Source organism: Phalacrocorax carbo, chromosome 6 (assembly GCF_963921805.1).
Source record: "Phalacrocorax carbo chromosome 6, bPhaCar2.1, whole genome shotgun sequence".
NCBI lineage: Eukaryota > Metazoa > Chordata > Aves > Suliformes > Phalacrocoracidae > Phalacrocorax > Phalacrocorax carbo.
In genome coordinates, this window is record NC_087518.1 from 58,619,609 (window position 1) to 58,635,967 (window position 16,359).

Consider the following 16,359-nt stretch of genomic DNA (forward strand, 5'->3'; position numbering starts at 1 on the left):
ACTGCCCTTACGGGGCCAGAGCAAGCTTTGCAACGTACGGCACCGCCGTCTTGGGCAACTGCTGTGCTTAATCACGGGGACTTATGGACACTGGTCCAGCGCTAGTCTTAAGAAACTACCCACAAAAGCAAGCTGTTCTCAATGACAGAACGGGACAAGCTGTTTTGCTTCGCTAATACAGCCAGTGCTAAAAACAGGAACGAAGGTTTAGCTTGTCTCCTAAAATGGCAGCATCCCGCCGGCTGTCGCTGCGGAGGGGCGCTCCGCTCGGCCAGCTACCCTCGGTACCACGAACCGGCCGCCGCAGCCTCCGGTACCCGAGCCCGGCCTCACCGGCCGCGGGGCCGAGCTCCTCTCTGCCCTCCCTGGATCATTCTAGATGCCGGCGCCGTACCCCCCACGGCCGCGGGGACCCCCGCCGGGGTCCCCAGCCCTAAACGGGAGACACCCCCCCCCAGGGCCGCCGGGCGGTGGGTACGGCGGGGCCGGCCCCGGGCCGCCTCCCCTCAGGTGCGGCGGGGAAACAATAGACCGCGGCGGCCGGCAGGGCAGAGCAGCGCAGCCCGAGGCACTGCCGCAACGAGGCCCGGCCGGCGGGCACGGATCTCTCCTTCGGCAAGCACGCCTAAAGTAGTCCCTCTTTGTTCACCAGCGGCAAAGGTTCGGCTTCACCTGTGTCCTTCCGCCGCGGCGCTCCTCCTCCCCGCCCCCTGGCCCAGGAGCTGCCTGTCGGCGCAGGCGGGGCCCGCCGGGGCGGGACCGAGGCCCTTTGTGCTCCCAGAATGCACCAGCTTCTCCTCCGCGGGAAACAAAAATGGCGAGGGGCTACGGTGGAGCCGGGCTGTCTGTGAAGCGGGTCTGACCCCTCCCCCGCCGCCTTTCCTCCCCTGCGCCGCGGGGTCCGCGCCCGGGGGGGTCCCGCTGCGCACCGAGGGCCCGGCCGCACCGGGGCGCCGGGGGGAAGGCTTCTCAGCTCGCCGATTTCCCTGTATGAGGCGGTTGGTACCACTGGAGAGACCGAATGAGGTGAGGGAGGGAGGGAGGGAGGGAGGGAGGGGGGGGGGGCGGGGAGTGTGTGTGTGTGGGGGGGGGCGGGGTGTGGGTGCGGGCGCGTCCCGCAGCTCGGGCCGCCGGTGTCGTATCGTTCCGGTGTCCGTGTCCCCCGCCCCCGCCTCGCGGCGGCCCCGCCAGTTTCGGGGAGGGGGTGTGAGGGGCCCCGTTGCGGGGCGGGGAGCGGGGGCTTTGGGGAAGGGGAGGAGGCTCCCGGCGCGGCGGCCGCTGGCGGGGGTCAGCGGGGCTCCTCGGTGACCAAAACAAAGGGAAGGGAGGCAGAGCATCCCCGGGGCCGCGGGGCTTTATCCCCTCCTTTAAGGGTATCGTCCGAGTCGGTCGCGTTCGCTCGGCTGCGGAGAGAGCGGCACAAAAGAGGTGGTGGTGGCCGCTGGTTAACTTTCTTTTTGGCTTCTTTTTTGTGTGTGTGCTTGCAATGCTTCACCTCTTAGTCTCTGTCAAGCTCGGCAACCTGAGCGTGCTCAGAAGCTTGCGTTTTTAGTCCACTAAAATGTGGTAACTGTTGCTGGCTGAGAGGATGTGCGGTAACGCGTTTTCTTTTCTTCGGTATTCGAATTCTGTAGAGAATGGGCTGGTACTTTTGTTAGTCACCGAGAACAATATGGTACTGTGTCGGATGCTGCGGACACCCTTGTTAGTGTTGAAATACTCGGGGCTATCGTCCACCCGTGAAGTATCTGGGTGCCATTTAAAGGAGAGGGCCCGCATAATTAAATGAAAGGGCCTGCCAGGAAATCAGTGTAGCATTATGCTTGTTTCTTGAATTTCTGATAGTTAGGCCCTGCTCCTGACTTTAAAAGGCCAGATGTAATAATGGATGATAGCCTGATTTTCCCCTGGCTCAGTGTAAGGGAAAGTGATGAATGCTTTAGGTATAACGAAAACACTTTAGGTTATAACCTGAAGTGTCAAAAGGATGAGATAATAAGAAAACAGTTTCCCTGGTTTTTTTTTGGGTTGCTGGGGTGGTTTTTTTTTGTCTGTAATCGGCTTGGTAAAAGTTAACAAGTTAATGTTTCTCCCTTTTTTGAGAGCTCAAATTACAATTCATTTGAAAGCATTTGAGGTTAAAAGAAGAAGGAAAAAAATCTTAGTTCCTGTAGTACTATAATACAGGCTAATAGGTTCATAGCTTTTTAGTGGATGGAGGATTAGGAAAAACAAAGATGGAAGATAAGGTAGAAGGCGCATAATAAAGTAGTGAAAGCGCAAAGGATCTTTGCAAGGAGCTACAAGCTGGTGAAATGTGGCTCTGTACTGTGAGTATAATGTAGTAATGTTTTCTACAGTTAACTCGTACTTTGTCAAATATAGATGTGTGGCTTTTCAACTTGTCTCCTCTGTGAGGGAATTTTAAATCAGATATAGGTTTGCTTCTCAGAAGTTGGCTTAATGTGGCTAGTTACTAGTTGTTGAGGTATACATATTTTTTTGTTTGTTTTAAATAGGTGAGAGACACATGCACTGGTAGTTAGTATTAAGGCTGGCCTTGGATGCAGTTATGTTTGTCCTTCCCTGCATTAGGAGATGAGGGAAAGCGTATGTGAAGAGCAGCTGTAACAAATAAGTTTCAGCCTGTTTCCTAGTAGAGAGGGGGCTTCTGTATTCCCTGGAGACAGACGTGAATTAATTTAATACTAGAGGTGCCTAAAATTTGCTTTAAAGTGTATTTTGTGACCCTCATGATAGTTGTGGAGGGAAGAAACACGTGTGACTAGAAGCCAATACGAATCTTCTTGTAGTTCGTGAATTGACAGCACTTCTTTTGTGATTGACCTCTGTGCTTGCTGCAGAGTTGGTTTCACCTTCTTTACAGGCCTTCCTTGCAGGAAATGGAGGGGAAGTATGTCTTTGAGTAAGACACGCCAGGAGAAGAATTATAAAACCACAGGTATTGCTGGAGGGTCTTTGGGCAGGGTGATACCTGTTACTGAAAGCACTGAAACTAGTTTAATTTATACTTTGAACAATCTAGATTTGAAGCTGATGGTCTCTTCCTAGAAGGTAGAATCTCTATGGAGGAGCGAAATCAAGAGGCTTAATTTTCTTTAAGAGGAAGAGAGCTAATAATGAGCATTCCTGATGAGTCTGGGCATATTTCATTCACTTGGAGGATAATAATACTTTGTTCATGTTTTATATTGATTTATTTTTAATTTCTTTCTGTGGAGTGCTTATGAAGGTTGCTGTTCTTGTAGACTAGCCTTAAAGAAGGAAACTTATCTTCATGGGGTTTTGATTACCTCTGAAATCCTTTTTCTTCCCCCCATTCCTCCCAGTGCAAGTCAGCATGTTGTCTGTTGCCTCTTTCACTGCTTGGGTGTGTGCTCATACTATACTCCCTTAGGTATGTTGCTGGGCATCCTGTATTTGGATGCTGTAGAAACCCAAAAGGCTGTTGCTGTATTCAGGGAGGTGCTAAGTATACAGTTAAGGGAAGATCTGGTCTGAAAAGGTGTTTTGCAACCTGATACCGTTGTTTTCTCCCTGATACTACCTTCTGTCTCTTCTCTTTGTGTACAAAGGCATGGTCAATCCCAAACAAATGGCTCTTACAGTACAGGACTGCCCTACCCCATTTCCCTGCATAGTAAGTATGTAGGGAAATAATATTATTCTGTAATGAACTTCTAAAGATTGATACTTTTACTCTGCATATCAAAAAGAATTAAAACCTTATTTCTTGAGGGAGAGTGTGAGCAAGTAAAACAAAAATTACAACTGACTGTAGTATTATGGACATGAGGATGCTCGTATACTGGTAGCTACCTTTTTTTAATAGTATGAATCAATCTTACTAAGGACAGTCATACGTCGCAGGCTCAGAAGATGACTCAGGTTAGAAGGGATCTCAGGAGTTCTCCAGTCCTGCTCGGTGTAGCATCAGCCATGAGGCCAGACCAGGTGACTTTATCCAGGCAGCCCTTGAAAGCCTCCAGCGACAGAAGCCACACAACCACTCTGGGGCCCTGTTCCACTGCTGAACAGTCCTCATGGCAGGGGGAGGCACTTTTACACAGCCCCCATACCCATCAGAATCTCTCTTATTTCAACATGTGTGTTACCTCTTGTCATCCTGCTGCACGCTACTGTGAAGAGACCAATTTTACCTTGTTAACCTTCTCCTAGGAGCTGGAAGGCTGCTGTTAGGCCTCCGAGGCCTGTTATCCTCCAGGCCAAATGAGCCTGGTTCCCTCAGAGTCCTCTCACAGGAGAAGTGCTCCAGCCCCCAACTGTCTTTGTGGCCCTCCACCAAACTCATTAGCTGTGTAGGAGGAAATAATCACTTCCCTGCAATCTTCTGGTTCTGTTCCTGTTGATATAGTCCAGGATACTGTCTGCCTTGGCTCACAGGACACACTGCTGGCTCGTTCTGCTTTCTGTATGTTAGCCCCCAGCCAACCTTGGCCTGGGGTTCTTCGTTCAGGTGGAGGACTCTGATTTTCTCTCTGAATTTCTGTCGGCCGCTTCCTTCAGCCTTGCTGAAGCTGAGGTAAGTGACATCCATTCCTCTCCCCTCATCCACAAATCCTATCATTTTTATCAGGGAAGGTGAGCAGGTTAGTCAGGCCATGATTTATTCTTGGTAAATATATGCTGACTGTTCCTTTCCATGTGTCCAGAAGTATCTTCAAGGAAGACTTACTCTATGACTTTCCTAGAGACCAAAGTGAGGCTAACCAGCCTGGGTTGAACTTTAAGCCCATTCTGAAGATTCAGAACATGTTAACGTTCGCCATTCTCTAATCATCACCTGTTCTCCACAACCTCCGATGGTAAAGGAAAACCCCACAAGAACAGTTCATACAGTTATCTTGGTGCCCTTGAAAGCAGCCTCTCTGGTCCCATGGGCCTGCATGAGTCAAGTTCCCATGTTCGTTTAAACATGTGCAGCAAACCAATTCACAGGCCACTCAAGCAAGCAATGCTTAACAAAAACCCCTCATGGACAGAAGTTAAAATATCATTTAAGGAAGAAAGACTTTGTCCTATCAAGGATTTCAGGGCAACCACTCTACATAAGCTGCTTCTTATCAGCAAGATGAGAAATTGTAACTTGTTTACTTCTCAGCTCTACCCAGTCAACCATAATACCACCCATTATGACTGTATGTGACTTTGATGCAATACATTACTCTCCCAGTACGGTTGGCGTTTCAGTTTTTTTAGTCCTTTGAAAGAGCCTTATATTTCAGCTATGATTTTTTGCTCTGAATTCTTCTGTCAGGTTAGACACTTCAAAGAACTCTAGTAATCATAGAACATCTTTTCGTGCATTTTTTAAAAGTAGCTCCATGAGTTCAAAAGTATCCTTCACAATACATGACAAAAGTAATAAGTTTTGCTTGTTAAAAAAAAAAGTTGTAATAAGAACTGAGTCCCTGCAGTCTATTCAGGTGATTAGCAGTTAGATCTAGGAATCTGTAACATATTAGAAAGAAGTTTAGTCAGAAGAATGAGGGGAATTGATTATTCTACACAGAATCACAGAAGGTAATGTTTGGAAGGGCCCTGTTGCATTAATGGTAAGAATCTGAGGAGTGGCTAGGGGGAGACCCTATCATCGAGTCACGAGGTTCAGACAGGACCCCCTTGCTTTCTAAACTCCTTCTCCAAGAGGAGTCTAGGTGGGGCTAAGTCCAGTCTTAGTCTCAGACTTGGTCAACTGTTCATTTTCTGAGGGTTGTAGAAGTAACCACTCATCAGAGTATTTGTTGTTAGTAACTAATTTGCCAGATGCCCCGGCCAGTAGCGTTCAATGAGAACAATCACAGCTAGATTAATGATTAGTACAGTTTATTAAAGCAACAGATACACAGGTTCTTTGGATTACCGGTGATAAGATTGCTGGTTACAAGACACACAAATACTAAGATGATGAGTAACACTCCTAGGTTACAAATGCATTAAGCAAATATGAAGCACTGGAGATTTAAAGGGAAGCTATAGAGAGGTTCCTAAGTTTTCCCAGGGAAAACAGATGGTATACCCAGATGTTTTGATCTTACCCAAATGTGTCCCAGTGGGGGGGAAGGAGGCTCAGCCCATCAACTGGTCCCAGAAGTCAGAGTGGTACGCGATGGTATCTTCCCCAACACCCTCGTTCTCTTCACACATTTTATACTATTTTTTTACCTTTCAGGTGGAGGTTGAGTGACTCTAGTCATACATACCTTTATTAAGATTGGTGTAGAACTTCCTCGCTGTACTTTTTTAAAAGCATAGACTAGAAGAAATTCAAAGCGCATGCTCAGTGAGGGGTGGTCACACCTTAGAGGCGGGTAACTTTTGGGATGGAGGTGTGTTTTAGTATTATAATGATATTATAATGAGCAAAGTTCACCAAAAGGGCAGCATTTTGTCAAAAGTACGACGGACTGTTGGCCCAGGGTAGCAAATGTGCAGCGTACCAGCTCCATGGTACCTCGAGTTCCCATTTATGACCAGAGCCTGGTCACGATGCCTCTACACCGCTCCACCCTCCAGACAACTCCTCTTAGAGTCAGTATGCCAAGTTTTCCTGGCACTGCTGACATCTATGGTTACTAGGGAACTTCCATGGAATGGATTCCTTGCATAGCAGCTGCATGTCACCCTGACAGCTTCTTCAGTGCTGTACCTTTTCTAAAAACATAAGTTTAATTTCTAAGTCACCTCCAGCAATTATTCCACAGGCCCTCAGGGGATCACCCCGTCCAACCCCTGCTTGAGCAGGCACAGCTAGAGCGGGGGCACAGGGCCGTATCCAGGCGGGGTGTGAATGTCTCCAGGGAAGGGACCCCACAGCCTCTCTGGGCAGCCTGTGCCCCTGCTCTGGCACCTGCACAGGGAAGGGGTTTTTCCTCATGTTCAGGTGGAACTTCCTGTGTTCCAACTTGTGCCCATCCCCCCTTGGCCTGTCGATGGGCACCACTGAAAAGAGTCCGGCCCCATCATCCTGATACCCACCCTTCAGATATTTATAAGCACTAATGAGATCCCCCTTCAGTCTTGTCTTCTCTAGGCTGAACCAGCCTAGGTATCCCAGCCTTTCCTCATAAGAGATGATCCAGTCCCCTGATCATCTTTGTGGCTCTCTGCTGGACTTGCTCAAGCAGTTCCCTGTCCTTCTTAAACTGGGGAGCCCATAATTGGATGCGGTACTGCAGATGTGGCCTCACTAGGGCAGAGTAGAAGGGGAGGATAACCTCCCTTGACCTGCTGGCCACACTCTTTTGGTTTTTTATGCACCCCATCAACTCCTTAGATGAAGTCCAGAATACTGTGGTTTTGGTTCTGGCAGTGCAAGACAGGCATCAAACTAGATGAGTTTGGAGGGCCACAAAGACAGTTGGGGGCCGGAGCACTTCTCCTGTGAGAGGACTCTGAGGGAACCAGGCTCATTTGGCCTGGAGGATAACAGGCCTCGGAGGCCTAACAGCAGCCTTCCAGCTCCTAGGAGAAGGTTAACAAGGTAAAATTGGTCTCTTCACAGTAGTGTGCAGCAGGATAACGAGGTAACACACACGTTGAAATAAGAGAGATTCTGATGGGTATGGGGGCTGTGTAAAAGTGCCTCCCCCTGCCATGAGGACTGTTCAGCAGTGGAACAGGGCCCCAGAGTGGTTGTGTGGCTTCTGTCGCTGGAGGCTTTCAAGGGCTGCCTGGATAAAGTCACCTGGTCTGGCCTCATGGCTGATGCTACACCGAGCAGGACTGGAGAACTCCTGAGATCCCTTCTAACCTCAATTATTCTATTACCCTAACCAACTGTAAAAATTCAAAATCTTTGTGTTGTGTTTCTTTTCCCCCAATCATTGGTTTCTGCTTTTTTAGGCTGAGGGATGCCTAGGCTAGAGTCCCTTTATCCTCCTTCTGTACAGCTGGTGATGTGGCTTAGGCTTTTGATTGTACCAGAATACAAAATAGTCTAAAGATAAGGAGCTCAAGGTATACCTTGTAGATATTCTGTGATGTGACATGTTGGAAACTCAGTGTTCATTTGGCTATGTGAAGTATAGTCTAAAATCTAGATTTATACTGGATCCTCTGCTTGGAAGACATCATTGGTAATCTACTAATTCTGTTAATGTATAATTGGAACAGTAAAGTTGCTGTTATGAAAAGGAAAGTGAAATTTTTTGTTTTTTGAATCGGACTGATCCCGGGTTGGGGTGGAGGAAGTATCCTGGTAAGTCTGTCTCCTTGGCCCAGCAGAATCTTTTTATGTGGGGGCAGGGAGGTATGGTTGACACAGTGAACAGATCATGTTTGGCATGATGTCTCATAAATGGCAGAGAACATGCCAGATGGGAAGAAACATGTGGCTGGGATCCAGCATCTCTCTCCAGCTGCTAACAGAGGTACTTGATCCCAGTCGCAGCATAGCAACTACATTGGAAGCATGGCTTGGGCCTGGTTATGCGGTGTTGGGTAAACTAGCTAAGACTGTGGCTCTTGGAAAAGATTGATTTCCCTTTTCTGCTGCCTTCTGGCTGTGAGCGGTTCACTGCTTGCCTGGCTTGTCTAGTCACCAGACCTTTCTGTGAGGTGCTTTAATTTGTTTAAAATATTAGAAAATTGATCCATAATAAAGGAAAGAAAATTGAATAGAAAGTTTGTGGAGCAGTCAGCTTGTCATTGCAGAGCTGGAAGGGGAGCAGGCTCCCATACTGGATAAGCCATGTGTGAAACTGTCCTCAGTTTTGTGTGTTCTGAGTCCTTGCTAGACCTCTCCCCTCCTTCCCTGTGAGATGTTAACTCTCCTGTTTCAGGGAGAGCAGAACAGACCGCTGGTATCTTACAACCCTTCTTCATAGTTCAGTTTTCTTTCAAGTTTAATAAAAGTGTAATTTGTCTGTCACTTCAGACACAACAATTGCAATTAATCAGCAGTAATGTCAGGCTTTCAGAACAAGAACCAACTATCTCTAGTTGTCATAAGTTCTTTCAGTAGATTTTCCTCTCCTATGTGATACCATGTTTTCTAGCTTTGAGATGGATCCTAAGCTTATGTGAGTTGTCTTAGCAGGATGCTCTGTGTGTGTGTGACTTCTAGTCTGAGCTCCTTCTGCTAAATCTGCTGGGTGCTATGAACTCATCTTACCTTCAGTGTGATCTGTATTTAGTGGAAATAAATGAATTATCTGTAGGTCCTGCTTTTATGAGTCATCTCAGTGGAGGAAAAATTTTCTCTTCATATGCACTGGGTACTTAGTTGTTTAAAATGTAGTATCTTTAAATTGGCTTCCCAAAACCATCTGTACTCACAGGGTAGCTATCATCTGTTAGTGTTGCAGTGTTCGTGAATCAGGCAGCCCTTCTGGAAGAAATTTCCTGAAATTGCATGGATTGTCAATGAATCTGTCTGTAGTGCAGTCATACAGTCTGGCAGTGCCAGTTGAGGGGGTTTGTATCCCAAGTTGCTTGTTTGCATTTGTTCTGTTGTGCTGACAAACCCTTCTGCGAACAAATTGGTGAACCAAGATGGCTGAAAAAAGTCTGTCAAGGGGACTTTTTTCTCAAGAGTTGCTTCACGGCAGTTGCTACAACTGAAGGAGTACGGGAGTCTGAACAACCTTAACCTGGCGGTGCTGCTGAGGAGAAAGACACTTGGAAATAAAAGGGAGAGTGCTCAGTCTCTTTAATCATCCAGCCTCTTCATATCTTTCTCCCTAACTTTTCAGTTTCTTTCTTCTGTAGAATTGCTGTGGAGATGCAGGAGTCAGAGGCACCAAATGAACATTGACATTTTCTAGCCTCTAATAAAGAGATACAAAAAAGTCAAAACTAACAGAAATCTAATGTTGGTTCTGAAAAAACCAATCCTATATGTAGTAAATTGTCATGGTTCACAAATCAGGCTGCTTTAGGCAGTGTACCTCCAGAGGGAGTTTGCCATTCTTGTTGACAAAGAATGACAGCTATCTCCTGCTGCTGCAGCATATTATAAACTAATTTATTAAGTAGATGAATGGAAGGTCTTCTGCCTGTCTTGCTTGAGAATATCTATGGTAATGATTTAGACCCTGAGGTGAAAATCAGTGAGCATTTTCAGTACTTCACAAGATCAACTTTTCAAGAAATTATGAAAGTGCACTTCTATTTTGAAGTGCATTTTACTAACTTCCCCCTCCAACTTCTGAAAGATCGTATGGGCATGTAAGTACGTACTTTTGTTGCATTTTAAGTGCTTGAGTAAGAATACAGCCCCAATATGTTCAGTATTGAGTAAAGGATGTAAAGCTGAGGTAGGTTGGACGTGCTATATGACATGCAGGGTAGCTTAGTTGTGCAGAAAAAATGAGATCAAGTAGATTTTTATATCTGATAAGTTTTTCAGAAAAAACCAAGACATCTGTTGGATATTTTGCAGTCATAACTCCTTGGAGAGAAGTTTTTAAGATGGTGGGGAAGTTGTTACTTAAAGGTTACTAGTTTTGTTGTTAACTATAAATGGTATGGTAGGAAGGTGCAGTGGAACTAACTTTAGGGAAGACTTGGAAACAATTGTATGGAAAGTGTGGAACCTTTAAATTAATTTCAAAATTTGCAAGAAAGAAGTTAACCTCAGTTTTCATTTTCACTTAACTTCTAACAGAAATGTTATTTTAATGGTTGGTGTGACTTTTTGGTATTCCACCACAATGGAGAGATCTGTTGCAAGACAGACGAGCTTTGTTAACATTTTAGGAATGTAGTTTTTATGTTGGTCTGCACTGAATTTCGTATCATTTCTTGTGCAGTGTTTCTGGAAGGTGCTTCAGAGACACCTACTTTAAGTAACTTAGGCTTGCTAATTAAAGACAACTTGTTATAACAGTAGCTCATCCCACTTAATCTCCATCAAAAACGTTGAGGGAATGTTTCCCTGAAGAGGACCTTCTTATCCATGTGGAAAGCAACTGTTAAGCCAGCTCTAAGTGTCAGTCTATTGTGATAACTAACCCTATTTTCAGTCTATGTAGTGGATAAACCATAAACTGCCACAGCAGGAGCTACTTCATGAGCTGTTTAGTCATCACTTCAGCAGTGCCATCTCCCACAAAGAGAGCAATGTGGACAATGGAGAAGTGTCTGCTTTATTGGCTCAGACCTTTACTGTGTGTCAAGATCTTTCAGTGTCTGAAGTAGCTATTGTGAATTTAGGCTGTTGTGTAAGTCAATGTATAGACTCATTTAAGTGCTTTGTGCCAGAAAATGTGATGCACAACACATTTTTGGTATAATTCAGATGGAGCTATGGGACCAACTTCTGTACTCAACAGAATGTCATATGCTTTTGAAGACTTTTTTTGAAACATAAAACTCATAAAAATAGTTGTTGATTTTGAAATGGAAATCTGTACAAGATTATGTATAATCAATGAATTGATTGTGTCTCTTTGCTTATTCTGTACAAGATCTTCCATACCTTCTTTCAAGTACTGGAAAAGAAGAGCCAACATTCCTGCCTTTTAGCTGTTTTCTCTAGTCTCTTAAGTCAAACCAGATAAAAAGCTGGAAAGAAATTCTTGGAACCTCTAGAAGAGAGTAGTGCTGTTGAAACACTTGTGAAACTCCTTCAAGGTGCACTAGTGAATTTGCTTTAGGTGCTTTGAACTAAGCACAGCAACTTACTGACCTGTTTAATATGCTAAATGAATTTCATAGATGTAATTTGAAGTATCTAAATACTTTAATACTTTGTAATGATGAGTCCTTTCCAAGAAAGTAATTATTGGCTGAGACCAGGTTATAGTTTCACAACTATTTCTAGGCTGTTTTGATCAAGCCTTGCCTAGCCTTTGAACATTGCTTGCTTTGTGCTGAGTTGGACTTGTATGTAGTCAGAAAGGTCTGGGGTATTGATGAAGGTAAAAAGTTTTTTTTTGTCTTTTCTTGACCTGCTGATTTCGGATACACTTGTTTCTGAGCCTGTTTCATACTTGGGTGTGTAAATGGTTGTACAGGTACGAAGGAGAGTAGGCTGTGGTTGCAACAAGTGTTAAGGGCTGGGGCCCTGCTTCAGAGGCCCTTGCAAAAAATCTAAGCTACTGCACAAAGTAAAGGTCAAAAGTCTTGCAGAGATATACAAAAGATGGTATGTTTAAATGATGAAATATTCTAAGGGTATGATGTTATTCAGAATAATGTGGAAGGACTTCAGGCTACTGAGTGACTGGTTAATGAAGTGGCAAATGAAATCTGGTGCAAACAGAAGTAATATGCAGAGAAACAGTAGTCTGGGGGCAGTTAGAATGAGAACATGCAGTTTCTAATAATGATTTGGAATTTTTAACTCGATCCCTGATGGCAGTGGGGCAGAGGGAAGGCTACAAGTGCTATCAGTTGGAAAGGAGCAAAGAGTAAAAAATATCCTGGGCTGTCACTGTAAACTTAGTTTGAATGCTACATGCGTTCTGTCCCATTTATCAGAGGATAGAGTAGAACTGGGGAAAAGCAGCAGGAACTTTAAAGAGCTTTCATGTAAGAAGCAGCAGAATTGGTAGGGTTCTTTATCTGGGAAGTATGGCTTAGTGTGTATAACTGTTGCTACTGGGGCATGAAGAGAGAAGATGGAAAATGACAGTTGAGTTTTCTGATGCAGTGATGAAGAGTGTCAAATGAAGTGACAAGATGCCAGCTGTGGAACAAGACAAAAGAAGTGCTGCTTTACAGGTTCAACAAAACATGTAGGAAAAGTTTTGCAGAAGAAAATTCCAAGAAGGATGAAAAAAAAATGAAGACATTACTGCTTGAGATCTTTGGATCCATAGCCTCTAAGAGACCTACGGAAGAGGAGTGCTGTTCTAAGTTTTGTCTGTTATTCTGGTCTTCCATAGTCACCTGCCTGAATATTTTTGCATTTGGGATCAGGCAGGACTTAAACTGGTGACCCAGTTGTACGTGCCAATGCCAGAGTTGTTGGGCTAGGTGGAACACTCGTCTGGCCTGTTGCGGCTGCTCTTACTCTCATGTCATTGGTTAGATTTAGACTGATTATAAATGTGCTTAAAACAGCTGTCGAATTTTCTTGTGTCTAACCTTCTTAGTTTAGACTGTTTAGTACAAAAAATTTGCTGATTTATATCTGCATTTTTGTATATTTTGGTGTTTTAAGCCATTATAATTCCAGTTTTATTTTCATATGGATCTTAAATAGTAATTTTTTTAGGGAGAAGGGATTCTCTTCTCTTTGAACCATCAGAGTAACTTCTCTTAACATCTGAGTAGTAATTCTCATCAAGCTCTATAGGACGCTGATTCATTTACAGGTTTTGTTGGTGCTTTGTGATTAATTCAAATGTTTCCAGTGCTGATAATGTACCTAAGTGATCTTGAGTGAGGTGAAACTTTGCTCTTTCAGTCGAGTCTATCCTGTTTAACTCCCTGATCTGTCTTTGTGTTTGCATCGGTTACACGTAATTTAGTATGTAAAGAGAAAAAACATCTGGATTTTGGAATGTTAAGTTTGCTTTATAGTCTTGGATTCTGCTTATTAGTTATAAGGATTCTTCCTGTGCATAATTTGGTCCTATTTAATAATTTTCTATATTTTACTCCTTTACTTGGAGTGTAGTTTTTGATAACTAGTCTGACACAAAAGTGTATTCACACCTACATATATTTATATATAAATAGGCGATACATTGTGGAGTTGTATGAGGGGAAAATGATTTTTGATTCATATAAAATTGAGTCTCATGTGTGAGGAAAGGTTGCAAGATCATCTGGTTTTCCTGACTTATTCTTTTCCTCTCTGATTTGAACAGAGTAAAACTTATTTTACATTAGAAATTTAACACGTAGAAATTCCTGTGGTGAAAACCTCTACAGTTGTGCTTAGTGGCAAAGCATCTGGTGCTGGAGGTACCTGGGTTAGTACAGACCTTGAGTTAGCAGAGTTCTGGTAGTGCTCAACCTGTTTTCTTTCTCCTTGTCCTCCCCCTCCCTCATGATTTTGGGGTGCGTGTAGTTGTTTGGTTGGTTGGGTTTTTTTCTGTTTTATTCTGAGTAATTAACTGCTGAGTACCATGCTAATTGTCAAGTACTACTCTCCCTATTAAGGTGATGTAGTGAGAAATGGCTTAGGACCTTTTTAGCTTCCTTCGAATTTTAGAAAACTGCCAGAGACTCAAGTGACTAATGTTTTGCATAAGTAATCCTGTATTGAATATTTTTGATGCATTCTTTGCTTCTGGTGACTTTATGAAGAGTCTCTGAGCTGGAAAGTCTGTGTCTTCCCACCCTCATTTACATTAGTTGATTCCATAGAAGTTTTTTTTGTTATATCAAGTTGTCTCTCTAAAGTTCTGTAGACTCTTATACTAGCAGAGGCACTGCATCTAAAGGTGAGTGGAGTCTGAAAAACATGATCAGGTTTTTAGGTACCTGAAGTTCTGGGGTTAGCTAAGGATATTTTAGCCATGAGTCATATTAATATTTAAGATATATGGATTCTGACTTGAACCTAATTCTGATTACCTTTTCTCTTGCTTCCCTTTCTTTAGAGACTCTACAGCGGTGGGTAATTCACTGGTCCATAAGCGGTCTCCTTTACGTCGAAGCCATAAGACCTCAGCATCTCTGACCAAACTGTCATTACGTGATGGACAGAAAGCCAAAAAGCCACTGTGTAAATTTGAAGAGGGTCAGGATGTCCTAGCTAGATGGTCAGATGGCTTGTTTTATCTTGGAACTATCAAAAAGGTAAACAATTTTTTAACTTCACTGGTGCCTTATGGTATCGTATGTTGGTTAAATGTTACAGTATTATTCTCTCACTTACTTTAATATTAAATAGATCCGTCTGTTTTAGTCCTTTGACTAGTGGCTTGTACTGTATTTTTGTTTTTCAGATAAACAAACTGAAACAGAACTGCTTCATTATATTTGAAGACAGTTCCAAATCCTGGGTTCTCTGGAAGGACATACAAACAGGCAAGAACTTCGGTGAAGTAGTCATTGTTTGGTATTTTATTGGTTTAGATTGCTATATCTGTTAAATTATTCCATTATATTTTTGTATCCTAAAGAGTGCTATAGTTTAATGTGACCCTGGATCATAAGTTAGGCAAATGAAAAACTCATTGCAGTTACTTTTTTGTTGGTTTATTTTTTTCCCCACATAACTATGTGCAGGGAGGGGAGAACACTTCTAAAAATTGTCCCATTTGAGTTTATTTGGATGGGGATAGAGTGTCATACTCTGTCTTAACAGAAAACCCCAGGCCCTAATTTACATCAAGTTTATGTCCTCCTATTGTTTTCAGTTGAAACAACATGACGTGGAAAGAAACCAAAGACTGGAAAATCCTAGGTTAGAATGGAGTTTTCATATTTAAAAGTAACACCATAACTGTTTCACATAAGAAACCATTACAGAGTTTGGAGTATTCATGTGATATAAAGAAATGTGCAATTATCAAGTGAGACATCTATTGTATATTAGCTTTGATTTTTTTAGATACTTGGAGTAGCTAGTATTGTGACAATCTAATGTTAACGAAGCATGGATGACAATTTCAGTGACAATTTCTTCTGAAAATGAATTACAATTTCCTCATCATATAAAGGCAATGGAAATCTGGCTCTCACTGGTTCTTGATGTTTAAATTAAACACTTTACAAAGCTTCTATTAGCAGATATTCATAATTGAAAATAATCAACTGCTTTATTTCTGAGACCCTTTTAAAGTACTGCTGTTCTGCTTCTGTATAATACTAGTTCATGATCTTTGATTCATTTATAGCAGACTTTAGTGCATGAATGGTAACATGTAGATTAAGTAACTAGTAAAAATCTGGATTAAAATACATTCATGTGCGGTATAATTGGAGCAAGATGTAGTTTTGTTTCCAGTTTGCAAGCTAACATTTTGTTCTTACCTTTCTTACCTGCATTTACATTCTTCAATGAGTTATTTAATTTTTATTTTTGATATTAAGGAACAATGGACTGCATAGTAAATAGGCAATATATAGCCTATAAATATCCAACAGCCTATGATAAGTGATATAAATATTTGTAACATATACAGTCTGTATAAAATGTCTGAATTTATTTTTGTTAGGAAGTTAGGCTTTATAACACTATGTTTCTACAATGTATGTATCTGTAACTGAAAGTACGACAACAACCATACACGTGGTAACCGTTCCAACTGCAGATGTAATCTGAAAAAAAATCCCACTTTCGTCTTTGTCCAGGAGCCACTGAAAGTGGGGAAATGGTCTGTACAATATGTCAGGAAGAGTATTCAGAAGCACCGAATGAAATGGTTATATGTGATAAATGTGGACAAGGTAACTAGATTTTTTTCCCCC

The 16,359-nt window shown here is 43.0% G+C and overlaps 1 protein-coding gene across 5 annotated transcripts in view; it reads left to right on the forward strand.

Annotated features, from left to right (window-relative positions):
• The first annotated feature begins 767 nt into the window (after window positions 1-767).
• MTF2 (metal response element binding transcription factor 2) overlaps window positions 768-16,359 on the forward strand; it is a 28,316-nt gene continuing 12,724 nt past the window's right edge. Inside the window, exons 1-4 of one of the 5 annotated variants that reach the window (XM_064455509.1) lie at window positions 768-1,026; window positions 14,544-14,742; window positions 14,892-14,985; window positions 16,243-16,338. In XM_064455509.1, the coding sequence (XP_064311579.1) occupies window positions 1,022-1,026; window positions 14,544-14,742; window positions 14,892-14,985; window positions 16,243-16,338 (394 nt within the window). In that variant the 5' untranslated portion in view covers window positions 768-1,021. Of the gene's footprint in view, window positions 1,027-14,543; window positions 14,743-14,891; window positions 15,005-15,305; window positions 15,353-15,374; window positions 15,462-16,242; window positions 16,339-16,359 lie in introns of those variants that run through there. The other 4 variants (XM_064455510.1, XM_064455511.1, XM_064455512.1 and 1 more) reach the window with 4 other exon arrangements.